Genomic DNA, 27,166 nt, shown 5'->3' with positions numbered 1-27,166 from the left:
CTCCAACATTTGCTGGGAAACCTGTATTGGGCACTTCCTGTGGAGCCGGTCTCAGGGTGCGATGGCAGACAAGGGTCACCATGGGAAACCAGGCCAAATCTGCATGATGGTGGGATGGGAATTGTGAGATGACTGTCACAGGAGAAGAAGGGGGGAAGAGGGAAGGGGGATCCCCTTTGCCAATCGGGCACAGAGTTGGGCCTTTAAAGGGAACAGGGCAGCAATATAACCTCCATTTAATCAGAATCATAGAGATGTACAGCATGGAAACAGACCCTTCAATCCAAAACATCTGTGATGCCCACATATCCCAAACTAAACTAGTCCCATTACAAGCATTTAGTCCATATCCCTCTAAACCCTTCCTATTCCAATGCCTTTTATTTGTACTTGATTCCACCATTTACTCTGGCAGCTTGTTCCTGACGTGCACCACTTTTGAGTATAAAAGGTGCACCTTAAATCCCTTTTAAATCCTTCCACTTGCACCCTAAATCTGTGGCCTCTAGTTTTGAGCACCCTATGCCAGGAAAAGACCCTTGTCTATTTATCCTATCCATGCCCCTCATGATTTTATAAACCTCTGTATGGTCACCCCTCAGCCTCCGATGCTCCTGGGAAAACAGTCCCAGCCTATTCAGCCTCTCTGTATAGCTCAAACACTCCAACCCCAGCAACATCCTTGTAAATCTTTTCTGAACCCTTTCAAGTTTCACAACGTCTTTCCTATAGCAGGGAGACCAAAATTGAATGCAGTATTCCAAAAATGACCTAACCAATGTCCTTTACATCCACAACATGCCTCATGAGAAACCACTGAATTGCAGACATTGATTAAATTAATGAGCCTAACTGACATCCTGTCAGCAGTGGTCAGGAATTCTACGTCATTTCCCTTCTGGCCTCAGAATGGATCCAGGGAAGTTTTGCCACCACTGAGCAGCTAATGATGGGAGTGTCTGAGAGGGTCGCCAGATCTCCCATGACAATGGGCTGCATTGATTCGAGCCTGAGATTTCTGTCCACTGATTCCCCATTCCCAGTGGAAAGACAGGAATGGTTGGGAAAATTTCCTGCACGAGGAATGGAATGCCCATTAACGAAGTGTATTGTCCAGGTGGATATTGAACAGAGGGTGGTGACTGTCTGCAATGGGCTGCCAGAGATAGTGGTGGAAGCGAGTACAATTTTGTCATTTTAATAACACTTAAGACAGGTACATGGAGAGGATAGGTATGGAGGGATATGGACCAAACCCAGGCAAGTGGGACGAGTTTAAATTATGAAAACTGAGCTGCATGGGCGAGTTGGGCTGAAGGGCATGTTTCCATGCTATAGACTTCTATGACTCTATGAGATGGTTGTCTTAGTTCCACATTGAAGTATAGGCTGGAGCTTGCTAGACTTTGGGTAAATAAACCTTAATCACCCCCATCATGGTTCGTGTGATGGAGCAGAGATGCAAATCCTGAGAGGACAGAACTCCAGGTATTTTGGAAGCCATTCTTAAACTGAAAACATCAAGATCCGCCAATAGAGCGTCACCCTGAAATTGATTTGCATCATCAATAACAAAATGAAGTTTTTTTTCTGATTTTGAAACAAGAGCATAATTTTTTTTACTTTCAATTGTAGATTGAAGCTCTCCAAGACAAAATAAAGAATCTGAGAGAGGTGAGAGGTCACCTAAAAAGGAAGAAACCAGAGGAATGTGACTGCAACAAAAAGAGGTCAGTTTCTTGAGTGTGTGGTCTGAACAGGCACTCCTAATCTCAAAGGCAATCTCCTCTTCCTTCCTCTATGTCTTGAGTGCAAGGCAGAACAAGATGCATGAAACACATGGACTCTGTCCCTGCATGTAACCTTGATTTGATTTGATGTATTGTAGTCACATGCAGGAGAAAGTGAGGACTGCAGATGCTGGAGATCAGAGTGAAAAGGTGCGGTGCTAGAAAAGCGCAGCAGGACAGACAGCATCTGAGCAGCAGGAGAGCCTTCATCAGGAATGTGTGGGAGGCCCAACGGGACTGAGAGATAAATGGGTGGAAGGTAGCTGGGAGTGCGATAGGTAGGGGGAGGTGGTGGGTGATGGTGATAGGTAAACCCACGCAGACACGGGGAGAACGTGCAAACTCCACACAGACAGTCACCTGAGACGGGAATTGAACCCGGGTCTCTGGTGCTGTGAGGCAGCAGTGCTAACCACTGTGCCACCGTGCCGCCCATACTCTAGTTTGGTTGGAGAGTCCCAAGGCAGAAGATGAGGCGTTCTTCCTCCAGGCATCAGGTGGCTAGAATTTGGCGGTGGAGGTGGCCCAAGACATGCATGTCTTTGGCGGAGTGGGGGAGGGAGTAGTCGCATGTTTTGCAAGCACTACAGGCGCATCATAGCAAAGAAAAACATACAGATCATTGGTTGTTTGGGCAGAATGAGGCATACAAGGTTACAGCTTCACAGGAAGTGCACAAAGCAAAATCAACATTACTTAAAATTAGGTTCGCTCAACACTCTAATAATGGCAGGGAAGAAGCTGTTCTTGAACTTGTTAGTGCATACACTTAATGGTAAGGTCCTAGGGAGTGTTACTGAACAAAGAGACCTTCGAGTGCAGGTTCATAGCTCCTTGAAAGTGGAGTCACAGGTAGATAGGGTAGTGAACAAGGCGTTTGGTATGCTTTCCTTTATTGGTCAGAGTATTGAGTACAGGAGCTGGGAGGTCATGTTGTGGCTGCACAGGACATTAGTTAGGCCACTTTTAGAATATTGTGTGCAAATCTGGTCTGCTTCCTATTGGAAAGATGTTGTGAAACTTGAAAGGATTCAGAAAAGATTTACAAGATGTTGCCAGGGTTGGAGGATTTGGACTATAAGGAGAGTTTGAATAGGCTTGGGCCTAGAGTGTCAGAGGCTGAGGGATAACAGAGGTTTATAAAATCATGAGGGGCATGGATAGGATAAATAGACAAAGTCTTTTCCCTGGGATGGGGTAGTCCAGAACTAGAGGGTATAGGTTTAGGGTGAGAGGGGAAAGATATAAAAGAAACCTAAGGGGCAGCTTTTTCACGCAGAGGGTGGTACGTGTATGGAATGGACTGCCAGAGGAAGTGGTGGAGGCTGGTACAATTGCAACATTTAAAAGGCATTTAGATGGGTATATGAATAGGAAGGGTTTGGAGGGATATGGGCCGGGTGCTGGAAGGTGGGACTAGATTGGTTTGGGATATCTGGTCGGCGTGGACGGGTTGGACTGAAGGGTCTGTTTTTGTGCTGTCCATCTCTATGACTCTATGAGTCTATGTGTTCAACCTGAGGGTTGGGGGACATGGAGGTACTCCTCAGCAAGACAAGAACAGAAATTCTAAGCAAATGACCTTGGAGAAAAATAACAGCACCTCCCTCCTTGTTCATTTCTAATAGTAGCCGTAAATGCTAATGCTGTTATAATGAATGCCATAATGAATAATTTCTATTTAATCTAGTTATTTTAGTAGGGACAAAGGAATGAGAAACCAAGGGAAACTGAAGAGCAAGAACAATCATCTCCATCCCTTCAGGTAGGTGACAATCTGTCTCATACATTCACAGTGATTACAGTTTTGATAAGAGATTAGAGAAAATCATTTTTACTCAATATTTGCTTGGAACTTGTTCTCCGGCCTGTTTATGAGTTTAATCACATTATGCTCTCATTTTCGTAATGGAGAATGTTTTTCTTTGAACAGTGCATGACTTGGGGACAAAACCATGATTTTTTATCCATTGTCAGCAACAAACAATATTATATCTATATTGGGCAGATATAGATGAAACTTTTATCCAAAACACATTGGAAGGCCAGCCTTTTCAATCAATATCTTATCGCTTTCCAAACAGGCATTCTGAGGTGTTAGGTCTTGCTAAGTGATGGATTATTTTGTGGTAAGCACATAGCCAGTTGGAATATTACTTAAGTTCACTTAGAATAGGACTCTAAATACTGATAGAGAATACACATGTCCCTGGAGTGAAGTCACCCACAGGTTCCAGGTGTGAAAACTAACTGGCTCACCCACTAGATTCCTTCTCAGCGTCAATAATTCTTTTTTAACCCAAGGTGAGAGGTCAGTGAAATAATGGGAATTCCCCTAACATGAGGACCAAGTCCTTTTAAATCTTCAATATTATTAACACAATTCAGGCCCAACTTGTACTCGAAACCTGCAAGCCTGATGGGTGGGAGCTGCATGTGTTCACTGTGGGGATTCATGGGATGGGTAGACTCAACGTTTCTTAATGAGGGCTGAAGATAACCTCCTACTCCTTTTCTTGCAAATCAAATCTTCTCATCAAATTACTTTCAAGTGTCACTTTGCTGATGTTCTTGGGCCTGGTGCTCCTTGTTGCCCAGCCCGTATCCAACATCGACAATAAAATCTGCGGTGATGGTCAGCAGAGGCCCAGCTATGGTATAAGTAATTTATTTTTGGTTACCGTGTCAATCCGAGGGGAAGGAATGCTTATCTCCACAAGGGAACCTTGGATCATGGCCTACTGTGGTATCCTGCAGCCTTCCTTCGCTTCCATTCCCATCCTCGCTGTATAGTTATTCCCATTGGACAAGCATTCATTCTGGAATACAGTCAAGTGAAGGACCGGGACTTTGTGCTGCCACCATCATGGGTGCTTCTCATTTCCTCAGGCTCCTCCATGTTGTATTTGCACCACTCTGAAAAACCAGAGTTCACATTTCAAAAATAATTGTCCAAGATAGTCATGAAGAGATGTAAGTTGAATCCATTACATTATTGGATCAGCTTGATGTTACATACCCTACCTCCGCTGTTCCATCAGTGTATCTCTGATTATGAAATAACTAACTGGACTCTAACGCCCGTACTTAATCTTTTCAGGGAAGTGGCTCAAGAGGTAGACAGTAAACTGCAACTGTTTAAGGAGAATCGGAGAAAGAAGAAGGATCGTAAAATAAAGAAGCGCTTGAGAAAGGGTGATGACTGCAGCCTTCCTGGCCTGACCTGCTTCACACACAATAACGAGCACTGGCAAACACCACCTTACTGGAACTGTAAGCAGGGGCTTTATTTTGTGTTTGTCACTAGGGTTTTCTAGGAGGTAAATCTTGGACTGGATCCTCAACACATTCCCTCCTGAGTGGGAATTTGAGATAATTTATTGCCTTGCTCAGGGTTGGTGGACCAGGGCAGTTAATCAGATGGAAGTAGGGGAGCATCAGTGAATGTGCTGCCTTCCCACCCCTGTCCTGATTAAATCTGTAGGTGGGCATATAGGTGGTTGCCCTTACTTTCTTGCCATCTCTTGAGGTGCTTCTTAATACCAATTTAAGGGCATCATACTATGTTATTAATGCAGCAGCGAACAGAGGGCGTGAAATGGGCAAGTTCCCATAGAAGCAAATACTTCTCTACTGATCGCTTAGTTTGGCTATTTAAATGGAGATGCATTGACAGCCAACATGGAAGGGACCTGTGTGATGCCCATTGGCTTACACAAATGTTGGAGTCATTACTGCATCCTAGGTCACAGGTGAATGTTGGTGGGAGGGATGTTATGGGGTGAGGATAGGTGAGTGGCAGGGGCTGGCCTTCAACACCACCCCCTTTCCAATGCCAGGTTCCTCAATCACTGAGTGACTTGGATTGGGCAACAACGCCACAGTCTGTCAATGTCTATATGGTTAAACAGCACATATAAGCAGTCAGTAGGTAAGCAGTGACTGTTCCTCTCCCTTAAATTGCATTTTGAAACAACAATAACTTAAAGCTATCACATTGTAGGTTATATTTAGACAGACTACCAGGATACATGGAACATAGGAGTAGCAGTAGGCCATTCAGCCCTTCGAGTCTATTCCACCATCCAATGAGATTTTGGCTGATCTGTGGCCTAACGCCATTTACCTGCCTTTGGCCCATATCCCTTAGTCCCTTTGCTTAGCAAAAATGTATCTTGGATTTAAAACTATCAACCAATCCAGCATCCATTGCCATTTGTGAAAAAGAATTCCAAAACTCTATCCCCTTTTGTCAATAGCAGTGCTTCCTAACATCTCTCCTAAAGGTCTGGTCCTCATTCTAAGATTATGCTACCATGGATGTGACATATAGATCAACCATGATCTAATGGACTGTTGGACCAGGCTTGAGGGGACTGTTCAGTCTACTTCTGTTTTCATGCTCCTTTCTCTCGAATTACAATATCCATCCCTGGGCCACCCTCCTAAATCCACACTGGACAATATCTGTGGTCTTAATTTTTTTTTCTCTATTGTAGACCTCCCCAAAACTCACTGCCCTAATAATTATGTTGCACAATAAATCTCTCTTTTGCATTCTATTTATAAAGCCCAAAATATTGTTTTTCTGAACAGAATCTGAAATCTGTTAACTTTAACTCAGTTTCTATCTCCACACTTGCTGCTCGATCTGTTGAGTTTCTCCAGCAATTTCTGGTTTTGTTTTAGATTTACAGCACCCGCAGTTCTTTGTTTTTTATTGTTGACCGTGATGTTATCAACCTGCATGACCACTGGGGTACAGAAACAATATTTTTGTCTTTTACTTATTATTTCTTCAATAATAGTGTTAGAGAAGAAAGGCTGGGTGGGCAGTTAACAGTAAAAGTTTATCAAATGAAACCTCTGGGTGTCCCAGAGGCAGTCTTTAGGCAGGCTTAGCTGTTACTTCCAATGTTAATGATGTGTTGTGGCTTGTTGCCAGCATTTACTCTGCATTATGTGCAATGTAACACTATTGGGCTGTCCAGTTGTATCAGTGCACCCTCTCTGCTATACAAATACTATGAGTTGTTTTGGATCACACATTGCTCTGATCATCTATGGCCGGGTTTTCAGGTCTGTCACAGCAAGGCATCTTTATGTTTATAAATAAGCAAAAATTGGTTTTGCAAACCAATGAAGAGAAATTCTTTTCAATTCAACTTATCGTTAAATCTTAATGGCTCCATCAATACAGTCCAGATTGATTACCTCATCAATCTCACTTTCCTGCGCTTAAATAAGTTGTGAATAAAATGCAATTGTGTGACTCATGACTGTTTATGCATGTTTGACTTTTAAAAGATCCTGATGGAGTGATTCTGAACGCAAAGGATATCTATACAACAGGAATTTTCTCATTGGGAGTTTATATTGGGGATAACATCTAACATTGGTGGATGTGTACCTTGTAGTGGGCAATGTACCCATTATATTGCTCTGCCCTCAATGGAAAGGGACATCATGAAAGATTATAAGATTATGAGGCAGCAAATCCACAACTATCTATTTCATGATCCCGCCATATGATGGATTTTACCATAATCGTTGCTGTTTTCTTGTTTAACCTGAAAAAAGGCTTTTCCCTTTCATTACAGTAGGATCCTTCTGTGCTTGTACAAGTTCTAACAATAACACTTATTGGTGTTTGCGAACCATCAATGAGACTCACAACATCCTCTTCTGCGAATTTGCTACAGGTTTCCTTGAGTATTTTGACATGAACAGTGATCCATATCAAGTAAGGAGGGTTTTTTTTTGTCCAATGGAATCAAAAATTGCAATAATTATGAGACAACAAAACTGGCAAGGCTATTTCTTCGATTTATGTTTGAAACTGTTATGGTGTGATGGGGCTATCGTACTTCTAGAAGTGAGATGCGTCAGAATTACCAACCACCATATGCCTGACCACTGACCAGTCTTAGGTTCCAGGTCAGGTATTTAATATACCAAAAAGATGTGCAAGTTGTCTAAACCATGTAATATTTGCACATTCCAAACTTACAGCATCCTTTGTATGCTGAATGTTTACTTATTTCACTCCTAAAAAGATCTGACTCCAGTTTTTATACTCTGCTACTCCATCCTCAATTCCCTAACCAGCAGGAACAGTTTCAGTCAATCCATCCTCTCTCTGCCTCTTGATCTCATTGAATGGCTAATTGGCTTGAGGGGCTGAATGGCCTGCTCCTGTTCCTGGGTACCTGTGGTAATCTTCTGAATTCCAGAGAACACAACCCTAGCTCATATAATTACCCACCCATAATTTAACGCTTGGACATCAGGTATTATTCTGGAAAATGTCAGGGGTTATCTACAGATATTTGAGAAGGATTTAACAAAATGTGACACACAAAATGATGCCCTTTTTCCCAAAGAGTCGTGTTGCACTGAAACTGACCCTTCGGTCCAACCAGTCCATACCGACCATAATCCCAAATTTAACTCATCCCACCTGCCTGCACTTGACCCATATTGCCCCAAACACTTCTTATTCATGTACTTATCTAACAGCCTTTTAAATGTTATAACTGTGCCCGCATCCACCACTGCCTCTGGACACTCATTCCACACACAAACCACTTTCTGTGGAAAGGAGTTGCACATCACGTCCTTTTAAATCTTTCTCCTCTCACTTTAAAAATATGCATGGCCCTCACCACTGGCCCTTTGTAGCACCTATGCCAATCCATGGCCCCAACCCACCCCCCTTTACCCTATCTCTTACAGAATCAGAATTGTAGAATTATTGCAGTGCACAAGGAGACCATTCTGCCCTTACTTTCTGTACTAGCTGTCTAAGCATTGTAATTTATGGTTAATCTCCTGCCTTTTCTCAAGCCCTACACATTGTTTATATATAAATAAACATCTATTTTACAGGCCAACTCATGTTTATACCATGGGTAAACCTCGGGGCCTATGTTACAGGTTAGAAAATAAAATTTCATAAGATAAAATAAGTGCATTGCACTTTTCTCGATCCTGAGAAAAACACTGCTATTCATCATTTCAATTTTATTCTCTTCAATAAAATTTTATAAAAATAAACAATAAGCATTGGAATTCATTGTCCCAAATCCCATAACTAGTTGTACCGGGAAAAAGAAATGCGAAATGGAGGCCCCCCCATTGTGACAATGGATCCTTGGGAAATCAGATATGTAGCATTAATGAAGTAATGGAAATCCTTAGACCCATGACAACAGATGAAATGAAATGGAGGGAAATCATTTATTTATCTTTCCAAACTTTGTTTGAAAGATTAAAAAGACTGGAGTTTTAAATCCCTTGACAGTCTTGACAGGTCCCATTCACACTTTGATGTCCCACTGAGTTTATTCATCTCTCATGCATATCCATGTATACTTGTAACAATTCCAAAAGGTACTCAATCCCTCCAAAAGCATCCCTTAACTTCCCCAGAGGGCAATTTACCTTCCATAAAGTGTACCAGGACCAGACATAAAGGAAGTACCTCTCCAAAAGGCACATGACTATCCAAATTAATACACTAGTTTCAGACCTGCGTTAACCTAGTCTGATTAGCACACATCTGATTTCACCTCACCAAAATCCTGCAAGAGTGAAGGTAGCTGATGAGTTAGCTCCTCTCATTCCCACTCCAGGACTCCCCCAGCACCCAGTACAGAGCTCTGTTCCCATTCACCCCACTCCCCCAGCCCCCTGTGCAGGGTTCCCCTTATCCCCCTACTCCCGGTACAGTCTCCCTTTTTGCACTGGGCTTTGCAGCTGCCCCCACCCAGACCCTTCATCAGCGGCACATGTCACTGTCACTGAAACGTGAGCAGGTAATGGCGTAGTGGGATAAACACTGTGCTATTAATCTAGAGACCCAGCTAATGCCTAGCACCTGGGGTCATATGCCAGATGATGATGATGTTTGAGTTTAAATAAAAATCTGAAATTAGCTATCTAATAATGAATTGGTTGTTGGGGAAACACACATCTTGTTTGTCAGTTCCTTTTTTGGGAAGTAAGTGTCTCTGCTACATATGATTCCAGACCAATGGTAACATGGCTGACTCTTCATTGCCGTATGGACAATAAATGTTGGCCCTGTGACACTGCAATGTGCCTTTTACCTTCTGCTGCAGACTACATTCAGCCTTACTTGTACTCTGAATGTTATCACCAAACAAGTACCCTGCTATCTAAACTCAACAGATCAGTTCTTGCTTCTGTCATAGTATATATCACAATGTTATTGAAAAGTGCATCATCCAAAAGCCTCCCCATAAACACAGAAGGCTGATCTGTTTTGATTTTGTGATTTCAGCTGACGAATACAGTACACATGGTAGAACGAGAAGTTCTTAATCAGTTGCACATTCAGTTAATGGAGCTGAGAAGTTGCCAAGGACACAGGCAATGCACTCCACGGGCCAAGGGTGTGGAATCAGGTAATTTTCAGACGTGAAAATATACAGCGATTATCCTGAACTCTCGGCATTAGGAAACCTCATTTAGTTGTAGAAAAATTATGACAGAAAATTGAATTTCTGCTATTGTTGTTAACAGTTGTCAAAGAAAACATTTGGTTTGTGTTGCTTGCTTGGAATAGTATTCTTGTATTAGTGAATCATATGTGGCCACATCCCTTCACATTTTGTCAGATAAAATCTTCATGAGAAACAGCATATTTAGATCACAGTTGTTTAAAATGGATAGAATTTTTACAACACTACTGAAAGGTTTTGTAAAATTTACATTTTCATCAAGTTGTTCCAATACTGAGAGTCCAGTATAGAATTTGTTAGCATGCGGCTTTCGATAGGGCAGCCCATCAAGTTTATTCAGGATATTAAGTCAATTGATTTTCTGTCTGTCATGAAAATGTGCATTTTGGCTTTCATTTTCCAAAGCAATCCAATTTCTGACTTATTCAATAGCATTTTAACATTGATTATTATCAAAAGCTGAGTTAGTAGGTAGAGAGCTAATGACTATAGAAACATTATATATAACTTCTCTAAAAATTCCAGTTAAGAAATTAAAATTAGCACAAATTTTGATTTTATCTTTACCTTTTTGACAAATCATTTATTTTTCATCTTTAGACTGTCAGCAAATGCAGAATTTGCTGTTTAAATGTTTATCTGGCGCACCACTAAATTAAAACAATAGGCAGAATCTTGAAATTACACTACGTTAGCAATCAAATGCCTAATGGGTTCATAGAAAATTCTTTCACCTGTCTTACCTGGGTACAAACACACTTACTTGAAATAGGTTCATTTTTGATTGTCAATGGCGTGAATAATATATTTGAATGGAACAAGCCAGTATTAAAATGGCACTGAAAGAGCACATTAATATTGCACAGTGCAATTTCAAGTGCTGTTGACAGCACTCCTGTTCATATAACATGGCTGTGGGCCTGAACTCCTGCTTCACATTATCTAAGGCAGGGAGGAGCCTTGAGCTGTGGATGAAGTGTTAAAGTGAGATTCATCTTGCTGTCTTGCGAGATCAGATGTCATTAGTTGAAGAAAACTTGGAGAATTCTTTTGGTGTCCTGCTCAACATTCTTAATTATCTGGCTGCTGTGGAGTTATTTCTATCAGAGATTGACTGCTACGTTTTATCTTTCAGACAACAATCCCTGCACTTCAGAAAAAAAGTATTTAATTATCTATATTGCTCTGCCTTTTTAAGTGAATGCTACTAAATAGATGCAAGTTTTTTTAAAAAATTGTACTGCTACAATAAAGCTATTTAAATGTCTAGAAAATCTCTAATATTAGCCTTAAGCTACAAAACCACAAAGATAAAATGCATTTATACAAAAGAAAATGATGATTATCATTCCATTTCTGTGTTTCTTCACTTGAAGCGGTTGAAGCCTTCCACTCCCATTTTGTTTTCGTAAGGTTATCAATTTTAATTTTAATTTGATTTTACTTGTTTCTATGTAACCCAATTGTATCCTAATTCACATACTTTTCTTTCACTTTGTGACTCATCTGTACATTTCAGAGAGGTTCTGAATGATTGTTTACTTTAGGTTTAAAACTGATTTTGAAGACTTTTTTAAACCATTAAGAAGGTTGACGTGACCCAAGAAAGTAACCGTTTACAACCAATCTTTGTATTGATTACTGATTTTAGAACAGACTTGTGATGCATTAATCTAGAAGATTTCCCAATATGCACACTTGATGACTCAAATTCAATATTTGTCACCATACTGTCAGGAATTCTGAGTTAAATAGGCTCTACTCTGCCCAATAAATCAACTATCCTCTTTAAAGGGGGGGGGGGGCATCAACAGAGGGGGGTGGGGGGGCTGCACAGTGGCTCAGTGGTTAGCACTCCTGCCTCGCAGCGCCAGGGACCTGGGTTCAATTCCAGCCTCAGGCAACTGTCAGTGTGGAGTTTGCACATTCTCCCTGTGTCTGCGTGGGTTTCCTCCGGGTGCTCCAGTCTCCTCCCACAATCCAAAGATGCGCAGGTCCAGGTGAATTGGCCATGCTAAATTACCCATAGTGATAGGTGCATTAGTAGGGAAATGGGTCTGGGTGGGTTACTCTTCAGAGGGTCGGTGTGGACTTGTTGGGCCAAAGGGCCTGTTTCTGCACTGTAGGGAATCTAATCTAAAAAAAATTGTTAGTCATCCACACATAGGCTGCAGCTATACTTAACCTGAACAGACCTTTTCCCTGTATGTTTTCTTTGATGAAACAATGGCATAGTTAGACAGAACAATTGAGCAGGTTGACCCAGGGGAACCACTTTCCTTTGGGAGGAAATACATACTGTAGCAGGAAATACTTCAGCATGTAATAGCTAGGTGGGTTAATTCCCTGCCTTTAGATGAGATGTGGATAATCCTTGCTTTCTGGAAATTGAGAACAAAAATGTTACTTGCACAAAGCCACACAGCTGAATTTAGTTGTCAAGTATTTGCAAGCTTCTGAAGTGACAGTAGTGAAATCTAAAGTTAATGTAATATTAAAAACAGCATTAAGTTTGTAGAGAAGCTAATATTGAAAACACAGGTACGAGTGTCATAAGGAATCATTTTGAATTTAGAAGGAAGTATAGATAGACAACAAAATAATCATCAGACCATGTTATACCTCCCCCAATTTCTAACCTGTTGGCATCAAAGAAAATAAAACATAACAGGTTGCCAATTTGCTATCATTCATTTTACACTTGCACACAAGTTCAAAATCTATCCCTGTAGTCTTTTAAACATTTCCATTGTCTAATAAAGTGTCTACAGAAGCTTACCTTCCTAATTTAACAAGCTTTCAATGATGTAAAACAGTTTTTTTTCCTATATTATTCTAGGTGTCCCAGCCATGTTGGCTTGGTTAATTCTTGTGTCAAAAGTTACTTTCTCCTCTTCTATTTTAACCATATCACATTATTCTTCAGGTAGTGCATGGAAAAATACATTTGTGAATGATTTACCATTCTAAAAATATTAACAAAAATTACTCTTGTATTTTCCTAATCAGGAAATAAAGATGGAGGAAGCTTTGATCAGCACAGGTATCCATACTTTTTATTCTCTTAATCAGCTTTCTTTCCAACCGATTGCATGAGCTGGCCCATTGAAGCTTTTGCATTAGATTTTGTGCACTCAGCATTCCTTGGTGCATGTCAACTCATCCTTTAACAAATAACGGCTGAATCTCATTTCAGATCATCTGTTTGACTTAACTCTGCTTTTTGGGTACCACAGGGAATGTAATATTTTACTTTTGTTGCAATCCAGTTCAGATATACTATTCCATGAAGATGGGAATGATTTCAAACTGAAGATCATTTGATTCCCCAAAACTGTTGTGCAAATGCACATTTGAAAGCACACATGAATATTCACATACTAAATCAGATCACACGCATTAACCAACATTGTAATAACTGAAAAACTGAACATCCACGAGGTATAGTTCCTGCTAGTTTTCATTGGCAGTTCTCCTAAAAAGATCAACAAAGTTCAAGTCGAAATTATGAGTATCCAGTTTCTGCAATCTTTTGCACTGACATAAGAAGTGTGGAATTGGGAGGCTTGCCAACGCACAATATCAATCAGATTGATTGACTTAATTATTATGGCAGTGCTTCTTCTCATTGCCCAGTGTACAGACCTTACATGAGTCTCTTAAAATCAAGCAGTTTGAGGTGTAACACACACTGGATAATTTTTTAAAGTGTTAAATATATCAAATAAATTATGAAGGAATTGAATATAGTACACCAATGTAACAAGTAAATAGCTTTATATACATCTTTTATAGTCTTTTTCAGTCACTTTAAAAAAAGTTACAACTGGTAAACAATATTTAATTGTTTGGATGAACATATTTTCAATGGTATTCATAAAATTGCACCAGTTTAATACATTTAAAGTATCAGGTGATTTCCTTAATGCAAAAAGAATAAAATACGATTACTTTCTGAAGTGCTGCCCAATTGTACTGGTTCACAAAAGATTTTGTGTTTATGAGTATACAAGTAATGCAATAATAATTTCAGAAAACTAGAGCAATTTTGAGTACAATTTGTGCACCATTACAGTAATATCCAGACCAGTTGGAATTTTTTAACAGTACTTGTGCTTATGTAAAGTGGGTTCAGGAAACACCTTGAAATAATTCTATTTGTAAAAACATTGAATCATTAATGCTAGAAGTTTTTAATAATTTTTCTCATGTAATCCACTTTCTTGATTCTCTTATTTTGGTAACCTTTTGTCTAATTATAATTTGCAAGCTTCACATTGTCTTTCACATCTTGAAGGATATCTTAGAAAATGAATTTACTAAATGTCTGAAAAATATGAACTTTCACTGATGAATAGTGTGAGTTTGCATCTAGTATAAGCTCAATAAGTTCCACAGCTTGACAGAACAGTTCATGAAACTGTTCCATGCAGTTTCACGAGAGACAGCACAATTATTTGGCACAAATCACACAGGGCCATTCCCCAACAACTCTGGGAACTAGCGTCATAAAAACATGGTATAGACCTGGGGAGAAGACATCATCTGATCTCCCAGTAACAAAATGGAATGAAGTGCAGAAAGATCTTGAAGTGATAGAAGTGCTTCCAGAGACTGGGAGACTTTTCAGTGTATTGCCTACAAAGATTGAGAATTAAGGGAAATATGTGCTCTGAATTTAAGACTTTTCAAATAGATGGCAAGAGAAAAGTAATGATTTTATATGCTTGTTAAATCATCCCATCCTAAAAATAAAGAGTTCAATTACAGGTTTTCTATTTAAAACACTTTCTACTGAAAACAATCTAAAATAAATCAGGATATTTACATAAACTCAAAATGATGTATGTACCTAATTTAATCTTATCTTTAAAATCTAACTGATTGATATTTGCCTCTTTTTGTTCCTGCTACCTGGTTGCCAGGGAACAGCAGCATCGAAAGTGGCCAAAGTTGAGGAAGCCTAGCTTCAAGTCCTTGTGAGTGACTAAAAGCGATTTATTAGTATTCATTCTTCAAATAGGGAAGATATCACTGTTGACATGTCAGTTAAAACTTAACTCTTAAGTTTTTGATTTCCATGCACCCCTGTTTCTTCAGTTTTGTGGTCCTGACTCTTTTATCTTAACTCATCATTAAATATGTTGTGGCCGCAAAGTATTTATTATCATGGTTTTATTGGAAAAAGGGATAATTGCACAGAAGTCGCCATAGCTATAATTTGACAGTCGGGATTGCAAGGAATTGAATACTTTTGACATTATATTGCATGGGCAGTGGCATCTTTGTTAAAGCACATTAGTGTCGTTTCAGGGTGTACATTGTTGTTGCGACAAATAAAAGGTTCTGCCACATCTTGTCTCTTTCAACAGGTCCTTTCTCATTCTCAGACAAATGAGGGTTTCTCTTTTTTCTTGCTTTATGCTTAATTCAATGATTCTTTCAATTCTGAAGCCAGAACTGCCTCTTTCTATTTTCAAGATCGCTGTGGTATCATCTGGTGTCAGGTTTGCTTACTGACGGGAGAAAGGACAAGGAGGTTATTATCTGGAGGAACAGCAGTAGTGACAGGCCCGCCAGTTCAGTATCTGACCCTCCTTTGTTTTGAAGGCTGAGTTAGATTCTTGATCAGTCACGGAATCAAAGGGTTACGGAGAAAGGGCAGGAAAGTGGATGTGAGGAATGTCGGATCGGCCATGATCCTATTGAATGGTGGAGCACGCTCGAGGGACCGAATGGCCTACTCCTGTTCCTAGATGAAGGGCTTTTGCCCGAAACATCGATTTTCCTGCTCCTCGGATGCTGCCTGACCTGCTGTGCTTTTCCAGCACTACTCTAATCTAGACTCTGATTTCCAGCATCTGCAGTCCTTGTTTTTACCTACTCCTGTTCCTGTTTCTTACGGTCTTATATCTACTAACAAAGTGGTGTAATAAATGGCGACTAAGCTCCATCTTCAAAAAGCAACAATTCTGCATCACTAAAGGCCATTGACTAGAAGCCCCAGATGCCATTTACAGAATAAGAATGACAAACGATTGATAGATAGACATCTTTGATAAGGGAAAGAGTATGTCACACAGAGTGATCCAAAACAGAAATAACTAGAATTACCTGCACAAGTGTAAAATTATTAAATGAAATGCTGGCACTTTAGGTTCTACTAAAACCAGAAGCAACCTCACCGATGTTGGCAGGTTTACCAAATTTACATATTGCAAGTCCTTGGGCGGGAACAGCACATTCTGTAGGTCAGTTGGGGATTATTACCCATCCCAGTAAGAAGGAATCACAAGTGTTGCCATGGCTGTGCTTGTCCTATTGAGGTTTTGGCAGACCAGACACATGTGATTCCTTATGTAAACTGAAGATTCAGAGGAGTAAGGTGATAGTCTCAACCCCTTTCCTGATGCCCCTGATACCTTTGACTCCCTTGTTAGCCAAGAATCTACCTAAATCTGCCCTTAAAGTATTCAATGACCCTGCCTCCACAAGGTCTCTGGAAGAAAGCTTTTATGCCAATCTCCATCATAAATGAGAGGCCTCTTATTTTTAAACTGTCTCCCCTGGTTCTCGACACCCTTACAAATGGAAATACTTTTTCAGCTTGGATCCTGTCAAGTCCCTTCAGGTCCTTATCTGTTTCAAGAGTTAATCTCTCATTCTTCTAAACTTCAATGGTTACAGGTCCACCTAAGCAACCTTTCCGCATAAGATCACCTCTTCATCCCAGGAGTCAGTTGAATGAACCTTCTCTGAACTGCTACTAATGCAATTATGTCCTTTCTTAAATAAGGAGATGAAGATTGTTCACAATAATCTAAATGTGGGTCTCACCAATACCCCTTTTTTTAACTATAGCAAAGTATTCATACTGTTATATTCTGTTCTCCTTGCAATAAATGATAGCATTTTATTTGCCTTACTAATCACTTGCTGGACACGCAAACTAACCTTTGATGGTTTATGTATCAGGGCATTCAGATCCATTTGTACCTCAGAGTATCTCTCTCCATTTAAATAATATGCTGTAGTTTTAATTTTCCTGCTGAAGTTGATAAGTTCATAGTTTCCCAAATTATGTTCCATCTGCCAGATGTTTTGGCCACTCACTTAACCTATTCCTATCCTTTTGCAGATTCCTTATGCCCTTTTCCCACTTTACACTATTATCTATCATTGTATCATCAGCATATGTAGCAACCATAGTCCCTTCATCCAAGTCACAAAGTTAGACTTTGAATAAGTGAGGCAACTGAACTGATTCCTCTGGAACTCCGTGGGCGGCACGGTGGCACAGTGGTTAGCACTGCTGCCTCGCAGCGCTAGAGACCCGGGTTCAATTCCCGCCTCAGGCGACTGACTGTGTGGAGTTTGCACGTTCTCCCCGTGTCTGCGTGGGTTTCCTCCAGGGGCTCCGGTTTCCTCCCACAGTCCAAAGATGTGCAAGTCAGGTGAATTGGCCATGCTAAATTGCCCGTAGTGTTAGGTAAAGGGGTAAATGTAGGGGTATGGGTGGGTTACGCTTCGGCGGGTCGGTGTGGACTTGTTGGGCCGAAGGGCCTGTTTCCACACTGTAAGTAATCTAATAAATCTAATCTAATAAATCCCCTTAATCATACAAACCCAAAAATAAACCAGTTATGCCTCTTCTTTCTTTCCCATTAGCTAACCAATCCTCTATTCATGCCAATATATTACCCATTAATCCATGAGCTTTAATTTTGTCAAGTAATGTTTTATCTTGTTAAAAGCCTTTTGCAAATTTCAATTCACCACATGCACAAGTTCCCCTTTATCCATGTTGCTTCTAGTTTCCTCAACTATCTCAAATTAGTTAAACATGATCTCCCTTTCACAAAACCATTTTGACTCTGCCTCATTCCATTGAGACTCACGTTTTCAGTTTACCATCTGTCAGAATTTTGGAAGATTAAAACCAATGCATCCACTATCTCAGTAGCCACTTCTTTTAAGACTCAAAATGAATTTCATTAGGACAGCTTTTAGTTCTAAGAATTTTCCTCTCCCTGGTGATTGTAATTGTTGCAAGGTCCGACCCCTCTTTCACCCTTTATCCAATCATGTCCTTTTCTTTGCTGACAACTCTCCTGCCTTGCCCCATCACCTAATACCTCCTTCCTCAGTCACCCATCTGAGTTTCCCTGATCTCAAAACTCACTATCTAGGGGGCAGGAGTCTTTGTCAGCAGTGCCCAAATGTTAGCAGTCATTCATTTGAGTCACAAGGTTTTGCCCCACTCCAAAGACTTAAGTACAGATTCTGAGGCTGACATTTCAGTTCAGAATTGAATGGTGCATTGGTGGCAGTGCTGTATTTCAGATGAGATCCATACGATTCTATGATCCTATTAAAATAATGAACCACAAAGCTTTCACTGCTGCTCTCACTAAAGCACAAGCCAACCATTTACTCCATTGATGTTTATGAGAACTTGGCTATATTCGAATTGGCTGTTGTGTTTCCTATATTCCAAGAGTAAATGAACATCAAACGTACTCTGACCATTCCCTGCTCTACTTCTACAGGGAATCACTTAAAGGAGGCAAAGTATTAAAAAAACTGCACAAACCTGATCCTTATTTTGAAGGTTTGCCCTTAGATGTATCTCCCAATTAGGTTCTTGTTCCTGACAAAGGGTATACAATAAAGGTAATATCAACTCCACATCAATGAATTAGCTTGCATAGCTGATGTACAGGGCATAGTGTCTTTTATGGGACCGTGTATTTATAAAGAGGATAAATCAGCTCATGCTAGTGAACTGCACCTCATTATGTTTGTAAAATACTGCTTATTCCTACTGACCGATTTGTTCACTTTCTCTCAGAGTTCGTCACCCACTTCACTAATAAAACTTTCTTTTTAGCGTGTAAGCTAATCGTGTTGTTGCTGCAATCCTGCTTTGGTGTCCCCCCCCCCGCAACTTCTAACCATTTGTCATTTTTCATTGCCTTATGTTCACAAGAAGAAACCTATCCAGACACCTGATTGTCCAAACCAAGACTGGGAGGTTAGGGAAGGGGATGGAGGGGTTGTGGGGGGTGGATGAGTAGCCACCTTTTCTGCTTGCTCTGTGTTGATTTTGTTTGGATTTGCTTTTGATTTTCAGCTTTAATCATTTTCCCTAACTCTCACAGGCCATGCCGTTCATTATAGATTCATAAGATTTATTGTATTTCCATGTTTTTCCCTATAATACAGTTTTCTTAGCTTGTTTTTATGTCATCATTTATTTACTGCATATGACATTTTCAAAACAGCTTAAAATACAGCTTTAAAAATTTCCCAAAATTTTCATTTTCAATTTTCTGGCTGATTGGGGGAATGCAACTGCTGGTTAGTTTCCTGGACCAGGTGAGGTGAACCTTAGGATTTTAAGGAAAAACTGAACGAATTGTGGATGCTGTAAATCAGAAACAAAAACAGAAGTTGTTGGAAAAGCTCAGCAGGTCTGGCAGCATCTGTGAAGAGAAATCAGAGTTAACGTTTCGGGTCCGGTAACCCATCCTCAGAACTCCTAAAATTTTAAGACCTTGCCCTTGTTAAGTTTGGAGGGCTCTTACAGAGATATCAGGCAGACAATGTCATACATTTCCACAGATGAATGTCTAAGCAGGCAGACCACCACAGTAACCATAATAACTGGGGCATTGGGAGATGAGGTTGTGGTTAGTAATCATGGAGGCTGGTAAGGGGGAAATAAAGCCGGCACGCACCAAGATTACTTTATGCAGAGTACCTCACTGGGAAGCCAGAATACAAATCTGACCCTTTGATAGTATCTTCCACCTTGCTGCCAGTGGAAATGATTGACAGGTGCTTGGAGCAGAGTCTGACCAGTTCTATTGGCTTCTATTTGCATCTTTTGACCAGGATGTTTGTGTTGAAATGGGCCTCTGGCCTGATATAAGCAAGTAGCTTAGACCTCTGGCATTAGAGCCCTTTCATAATAGAGTGGCCCACAGCAGCACTGTGTGAGCTAGGAAAGCTGCTGTCTCCTTGGCCTGTTTCCATACTGTAGGAATTCTGTTATTCATGAATATGATGTTATTACTGCTTTGCTTATACCAGACAAACACAAGTAAAGTCAATGTATTTAAAATGTGAATGTGTAATAAAATCATAAAGCGATTTCTTTACAATATAACATAGAAACTCTGTTCTACTTCAACTTGGTGACAGATATGAAAGTAGCAATGTGGGTCAGCTAGAACAAAAACAACAAACAAAAATTGTTAGAAATACGCATCTGTGGAGAGAAAGACAATTATCTTTTCAGGTCAATGATCTTTCATCAGAACCAGATGTGGGACAGCTACCTGTTACAGAAACCTTCCAATTTTCATTCCCACTGGAAACAGTGAGTGGAGTTTTATTCTCACTCTTGTTGGTATGGGAAGCAAGAATTGTTCAAGGCAGAAACATTTTTCTTAATGATTGACTTTATTGGCATTAAGACAGTCTTATCGATAGAGATGCCTTCAAGCTTGTCCAACAGTGCGATTTGAAACTCAAAATGATAAATCTTCTGTTTCCGGGGACTGAGTGGTTAATTTGTGGACATCCTCTTTGAACTGCTTCTGATTCTGTCTCCTAATGATTGCAAAATGGCTGTTTTACATCTCAGATTAGATTCCCCTACAGTGTGGAAACAAGCCCTTCGGCCCAACAAGTCCACATCGCCTGTTGATGCAGCAAGATAGCTCACATATATTTCACCCCTTACTCTTTTTAATGGCTTAAAAAACCAGCTATCATCGTAATGACTTATCTTCATTAATAATCTTGTCTTTCTGTCCATGTAAGTCTCTTGAACTTAGCAGTTAGCCTTCAACAGTCTGAAGCATTGATGATATCTGTGGTAACATTGGAGCTTGTAAGACGTCACGCAACACCAGGTTATAGTCCAACAGGTTTATTTGAAATCACAAGCTTCTGGAGCACTGCTCCTTTGTCAGGTGAAATTGAGGGAAGTGCAAAGGAATAGAATTAATAGGCAGAGAGATTTCAAATAAACCTATTGGACTATAACCTGGTGTCATGTGACTTCAGACTTTATCCACCCCAGTCCAACACCGGCACCTTTAATCAACATTAAAGCTTGGTAAGCATCCCAGCATGCCTTCTGATTTCAGTCAAGTTTGTCAGTTCTGTGTTCTTTTGTTGCGAATCAAATTCTGATTTTTTTTTGTTCACTTTGTGGGATGTATGTGTTGTTTGCTGGATCAGCATTTATTGCCTCTCCCTAGTATTTTACTGAATAATCCAGGGTGTCCAGCTGATTCTGCTGATTTCACTTCACAACTGCGATTGAAAGTCGACATTGAGAAGGGAGGCTGTTGGTGGAAGAGTTGGTGGGCGGAGGGGTGGAGGGGCAGGGAGTTCTGAAGAAGGACTTTTGCCCGAAATGTCGATTTTCCTTCTCTTCGGATGCTGCCTGAACTGCTGTGCTTTTCCAGCACCACTCTAATCCAGAATCTGGTTTCCAGCATCTGCAGTCATTGTTTTTACCTAGTTCTGAAGTAAGGACAAGGGAGTGAGACCTAAGGGTTCAGGTAGATAGTTCCTTGGAAGTGGTGGTGAAGAAGGTATTCGGTATGCTTGCCTTCATTGGATAGAGTATTGAGTATAGGAGTTAGGACGTCATGTTGTGGCTGGACAGGACATTGGTGAGGCCACTTTTGAAGTACTATGCATAGTTTTGGTTACCTGCTAGAGGAAATATGGTATTAAATTGGAAATGGTGCAGAAAAGATTTTCAAGGACGTTACTGAGACTAGAGCATTGGATTCCAAGAAGAAGCTGAACAGGCTGGGGCTGTTTTCCCTGGAGCGTCAGAGGCTGAAGGGTGATCTTACAGAAGTTTATAAAATCATGAGGGGCATAGATAAGGTGAATAGCAAAAGGCCTTTTCCCTGGGGTAGGAGAGTTCAAATCAAAGGGCACAGGTTTAAGGTGAGAGGAGAAAGATTTGGAAGGGATCGGAGGGGCAATTTTTCACACAGAGGGTGGTTCACATGTGAAATCAATTGCTAGAGGAAGTGGTAGATGCAGTAGTTACAAAACTGAAAAGATATTTGGATAGATACATGAATGAGAAATGTTTAGAGCGATATGGGTCAAATGCAGGCATGTGGGACTAGTTCAGTTTGGGAACTTGCTCAGCATGGACATGTTGGACTGAGGGGGTCTGTTTCCGTGCGGTAATGACTAAATGACTCTCTGAGTCGCTTATGATGGCGAGCTCAGTCAGGCACTGATTGCCTTTGATCAAGGAATCCCCATTCCCGAGGTAAGAAGCTCTCCAGGTCACTGTAGTGATCGTATGACTCACAAAATAGTTCTTGTCTTTATTTGGGGACTCAAGGTCTAAACTGCTTTCTGTGCTTTAGCAAATGGCTCTGACCTCTTAGTGTGGTTATATTGAAATTAAATGTTGGTGACCATCTGTCAGTAAGTAGCCAATATCAATTTTGAGATTATTTTATCATTGTATAAATATTTTTGAGCCAGACACTAAATTTTGATGGTGAAATCTCTCTACCAGATATAAATTACAGGAAAGCAAGTAAAGGCACAATTCTGCAGATGCCTGAAATCTAAAACAAATTCAGAAAAAGCTGGAGAAACTCAGCAAGTCTGACAGCATCTGTGGAGAGAGAGAGAAACATAGTTAACATATTGAATCCAATTTGACTTTCCTGCAGATTTCAACTGCAAGGATTTCCAGATGTGTGTGTTTATGTGCGTGTGAGAGATTTTATATCACCAAATCAAACAATAGTCACAGCACACAAGTAGGCCATTCAGCCTGTCAAATCTGTGCTAGCAATGAGCAATTCACCTGCTGTTATTCCCTTGCCTTCTCCCCATAGCCCTGCATATTGTTTCTTTTCAAATAACAAACCAATCTATCCTGAATGCAGCAGTTGGATCTGCTTTCACCAAACCCTCAGGCAGTCCATTCCGAACATTAATCACATGATGCATGATAAAGTTTTTCCTCTTATTGCTGTTGTTTCTTGGAATTATATCAAATCTGTTTTGTCTTGTGTTGATCCTTATACTACTGGGAATAGTTTCTCCTGACCTGTTCTGTCCATGCCCCTGATGGTTTTAAGCAAACTGTATCAAATCTCCTCATAACCTTATTTTCTCTAAGGAAAATGACACCAAGCTGGGGGAAGAGTGAATTGTGAGGATGGCGCTGAGTAACTTCAGAGGGGCATTGGCAAGTTGGCCAAATGGGCAGACACCTGGCAGATGGATATCAATGCAGAGAAATTGGAAGTAATGTGTGTTGGCAGAAGAAATCTGGAGAGATAATACAGGCTCAATGGTACAACACATGATCAATGGGGCAGCACGGTGGCTCAGTGGTTAGCACTGCTGCCTCACAGTGCCAGGGACCCGGGTTCAAGTCCCGCCTCGGGTAACTGTCTGTGTGAAGTTTGCACATTCTCCCTGTGTCTGCGTGGGTTTCCTCTGGGTGCTCCGGTTTCCTCCCACAGTCTAAAGATGTGCAGGTTAGGTGAATTGACCATGCTAAATTGCCCGTAGTGTTAGGTGAATTAGTCAGGGGTAAATGCAGGGGGGTGGGTTTCTCTTCAGAGGGTCGGTGTGGACTTGTTGGGCCGAAGGGCCTGTTTCCCCACTGTGGGTAATCTAATCTAAACACTGAGGGAGATACAGGAGCAGAGGGACTTTGGGGTTCATGTACATGATTCTCAGAGGGTGACCAGGCAAGGTGAAACAGTTGTTATAGAATCCTTGGGTTTATAAATAGAGAGATAGAGTATAAAAGCAAGGAAGTGATGCTGACCCTCTACAAATCATTGGTTAGATCTCATTTGGAGTAATGGACACCTTATTTACAGAAGGATGTTAAAACCCTGGAGAGAGTGCAGAGATTAGATTAGATTACATTACATTACAGCGTGGAAACAGGCCCTTCGGCCCAACAAGTGCACACCGCCCCGCCGAAGCATACCCCTTACCTAACACTACGGGCAATTTAGCATGGCCAATTCACCTGACCTACACATCTTTGGACTGTGGGAGGAAACCGGAGCATCCGGAGGAAACCCACGCAGACACGGGGAGAACGTGCAAACTCCACACAGTCAGTCGCCTGAGGCGGGAATTGAACCCGGGTCTCTGACGCTGTGAGGCAGCAGTGCTAACCACTGTGCCACCGTGCCGCCCACTGTGCCACCGTGCTGCCCACACCGGGAATGAGGGATTTTAGATGCAAGGCAAGGTTAGAGATTGGGTTTATTCTCCTTGAAGCAGAGAAGATTAAGAGGTGACCTTACTGAGGTGTTAAAAATTCTGAATAAGAGTTAAGAAGGAGATTCTGTTTCCACTAGTTGGTATGTCAGTAATGAGGGGTCACAATTTTAAGATCGTCAGCAAGAGAGCTGGGAGTGAGATGTGGAGAACTTCTTTACTCAGAGGGTTGTTACGATTTGGAATGTGCCACCTGGGAAAGTCATGAAGGTTTCAAAAGAGAGCTGGATATATTGGAAAATAATGAATTTAGAGGATTAAGGACATAGGGCTGGGTAGCTCGTCCAAGAGCTGGTAGAGACACGATGGGCTGAATGGCCTCTTTCTATACTGTAAAATTCTATAATTCTATGAGAACAGTCAATCTTATGAATCTCTTCTGCATCTCATCTAAAGCCTTCACATCCTTCCCATATCTGGATAAAAGGCAATAGTTGAAGTTGAGTCCAACTTCCAACTGAACTACGTTTGGTGCCATTGGCTTGGGACAGTCTGCACACCCCGAATGAACTATCATTTTCCATATTTTCAACAGAATACAGTTTGAAGAATGGATGCTTTAGGGGACTCATTCACTTCCTGCCTTTTATTTTCTTAAGTACCTGACACTTTCCATTGTCTCTCTCCCCGCATACTCCCTTTGTTATCTAGAACTAATAACATTGTCAAACCTTTTGCTTTCTAAATACTATTTGAATAAATTTAGGGGATTATTAACGGCAGTATTTAATAAGATGAAAATTAACTTTTAACTTACACTGTGTTTACAGCATGCAAAATATAAATGGCTACACAGAAACGCCCTCTAAGGAATTTCTACATCGCTATGAGCTTTTGCTTGTGGTCTATTATTATTTCTGCTTCTAAGAATTCTTCATTTCCCTGTTGCATCTGGTAAAATGGCAATGTGCACTTTCTCAATCTGTTCTTTGTGCTGTGGGATGTTTTACCTTTAGTTTGGCTGTAAGTAGCAAGTTGTTATTGCAGCAGGTGCATGCCTGCCTGTAAAAGCTGTACATCAGCTATGGGCAATGCCCTATCTGTGAAAATAATCAACTCTGAATCTTTGTTTCTGTCAGCAGAGGACAGCTATGGGATGGATGGGAAGGCTAATCCAATCAAACTGCCAAACTTCACAGAATATATCAGCTGGGAAGGACTTGAAAATTTGTACAGTGTGGATGAAAGCTTGTTTGAACACAGGCCTAATTATAGCCTTAGCTTTGGAGACTGGACTAATTACTGGAAGGATGTAGATAGAACATTTGCACTGTTGAAGACTTTTTCTGGACACATTAAAACTTCTGAGCCCATTGCATTGACTAAGGGCGGGACTCTTGATTTAATGACCATTGACACCACAGCACTGGACATGGCATCTACTGCATCACCTGTTTTGGAAAATGTATTCTTTACTGAGCCAGAGGGTGGCCTGACGTTATGGGAGGTTAAAGAAGAACAACCTGACGTACTTATAAACTCAATGAGTTCAACCTCAAGCATTACAAGTGGCAACAGCGCAAAGGAGAAAGTGATAAATTACAATCACATACCAGATAAGCATTTTTCAAATTCTGAACGGTGGAGACATAATCAGACACAAGAACTGATAAAAGAATGGGTGGAGCTGGAAAATGAGCTGGGTGTCAGCGGAAATGGCCTGACAGAGATTGAGACCAGGCACAGCTTTGTCCTGCCACCAAGTGACGTGCTTCCATCACCCAGCAATCAGAATGAAGTACAGGATGAGAAGCTGGACATATTTGAAGATCAAATCTATCTTCCTGCTGGTTCTGTTGGTCAGTTTTATCATAATGCTTTCACAATTCCTGATGAAGCCAGTGTCAGCAGCAATGAGAGATCAGCAAGTGGCCAACTTCAGGAAGAGCCCCCAAACAGTGGAGAAGGAATCCTAAGGAATGTCAGTACAGAAGGCAGTGCCTTTCCCCCACCATCCATTCATTAACTCACAACCCATTCATTATTTATTTGGACAGTTATTAATAACAGTTTGATTTTTTTTGTACAAAATCCATTTATACTGTGAGGTCCAAACAAAGCACATTCCATTTCCATCAGAGATACATTTCACGACAGACCAACCATTGGCAGAAATATCACAATTTTATGTTAGCAGCGTTGTCCGGAATGAGGGAATAAGTTATATTCCTCTTATAATTGAACTCTTTTTCAGCTCTTTATATAAATATGTATTTAAATGTTCAGTGTTATGTAACTGGGATCAAAATGTCCCAATGTGCGGCAAGAAATTCTCCAAGCCTGTAAAAATGTCACTGGTTTGGCCAGACTTAGAAGGTCTCATGATTGTGAGCTATCCATTCCAAAAAGCCCTCATTGTAGACACTAATTCACCATCACAAACAATGTATAAGTACAGCAGTGTTTTCTTCTTACAAAGTATTTTTGCACTTTCATTATTCTTCACAAAATATTTGCAGACTTTGGCTGCCAAGTGTGGATGTATTAACGGTGCAGAGCATTGGCTCAGTAAGTTTTTTATCGGGCTGATCATTTTAGCCGTAATGTGTAAAGGAAATTTAATTCTGTGTTCTTCAC

At 40.7% G+C, this 27,166-nt stretch overlaps 1 protein-coding gene across 4 annotated transcripts in view; it reads left to right on the top strand.

The window, feature by feature from the left end:
- Positions 1-25,800, top strand: part of sulf1 (sulfatase 1) — a 308,830-nt gene extending 283,030 nt beyond the window's left edge. The window contains exons 16-23 of one of the 4 annotated variants that reach the window (XM_043689229.1): positions 1,636-1,730; positions 3,481-3,555; positions 4,891-5,063; positions 7,391-7,533; positions 10,096-10,219; positions 13,286-13,319; positions 15,202-15,255; positions 25,669-25,800. In XM_043689229.1, coding sequence (XP_043545164.1) covers positions 1,636-1,730; positions 3,481-3,555; positions 4,891-5,063; positions 7,391-7,533; positions 10,096-10,219; positions 13,286-13,319; positions 15,202-15,255; positions 25,669-25,702 — 732 coding nt within the window. In that variant the 3' untranslated portion in view covers positions 25,703-25,800. The remainder of the gene's footprint in view (positions 1-1,635; positions 1,731-3,480; positions 3,556-4,890; positions 5,064-7,390; positions 7,534-10,095; positions 10,220-13,285; positions 13,320-15,201; positions 15,256-25,668) is intronic. The other 3 variants (XM_043689230.1, XM_043689233.1, XM_043689232.1) reach the window with 3 other exon arrangements.
- Positions 25,801-27,166: the final 1,366 nt, after the last annotated feature.

The sequence above is a fragment of the Chiloscyllium plagiosum genome, chromosome 4 (assembly GCF_004010195.1).
Source record: "Chiloscyllium plagiosum isolate BGI_BamShark_2017 chromosome 4, ASM401019v2, whole genome shotgun sequence".
NCBI classification, from domain to species: domain Eukaryota; kingdom Metazoa; phylum Chordata; class Chondrichthyes; order Orectolobiformes; family Hemiscylliidae; genus Chiloscyllium; species Chiloscyllium plagiosum.
Note: the sequence above shows the minus strand (reverse complement) of the source record. Positions and strands in the feature narration are given on the sequence as shown.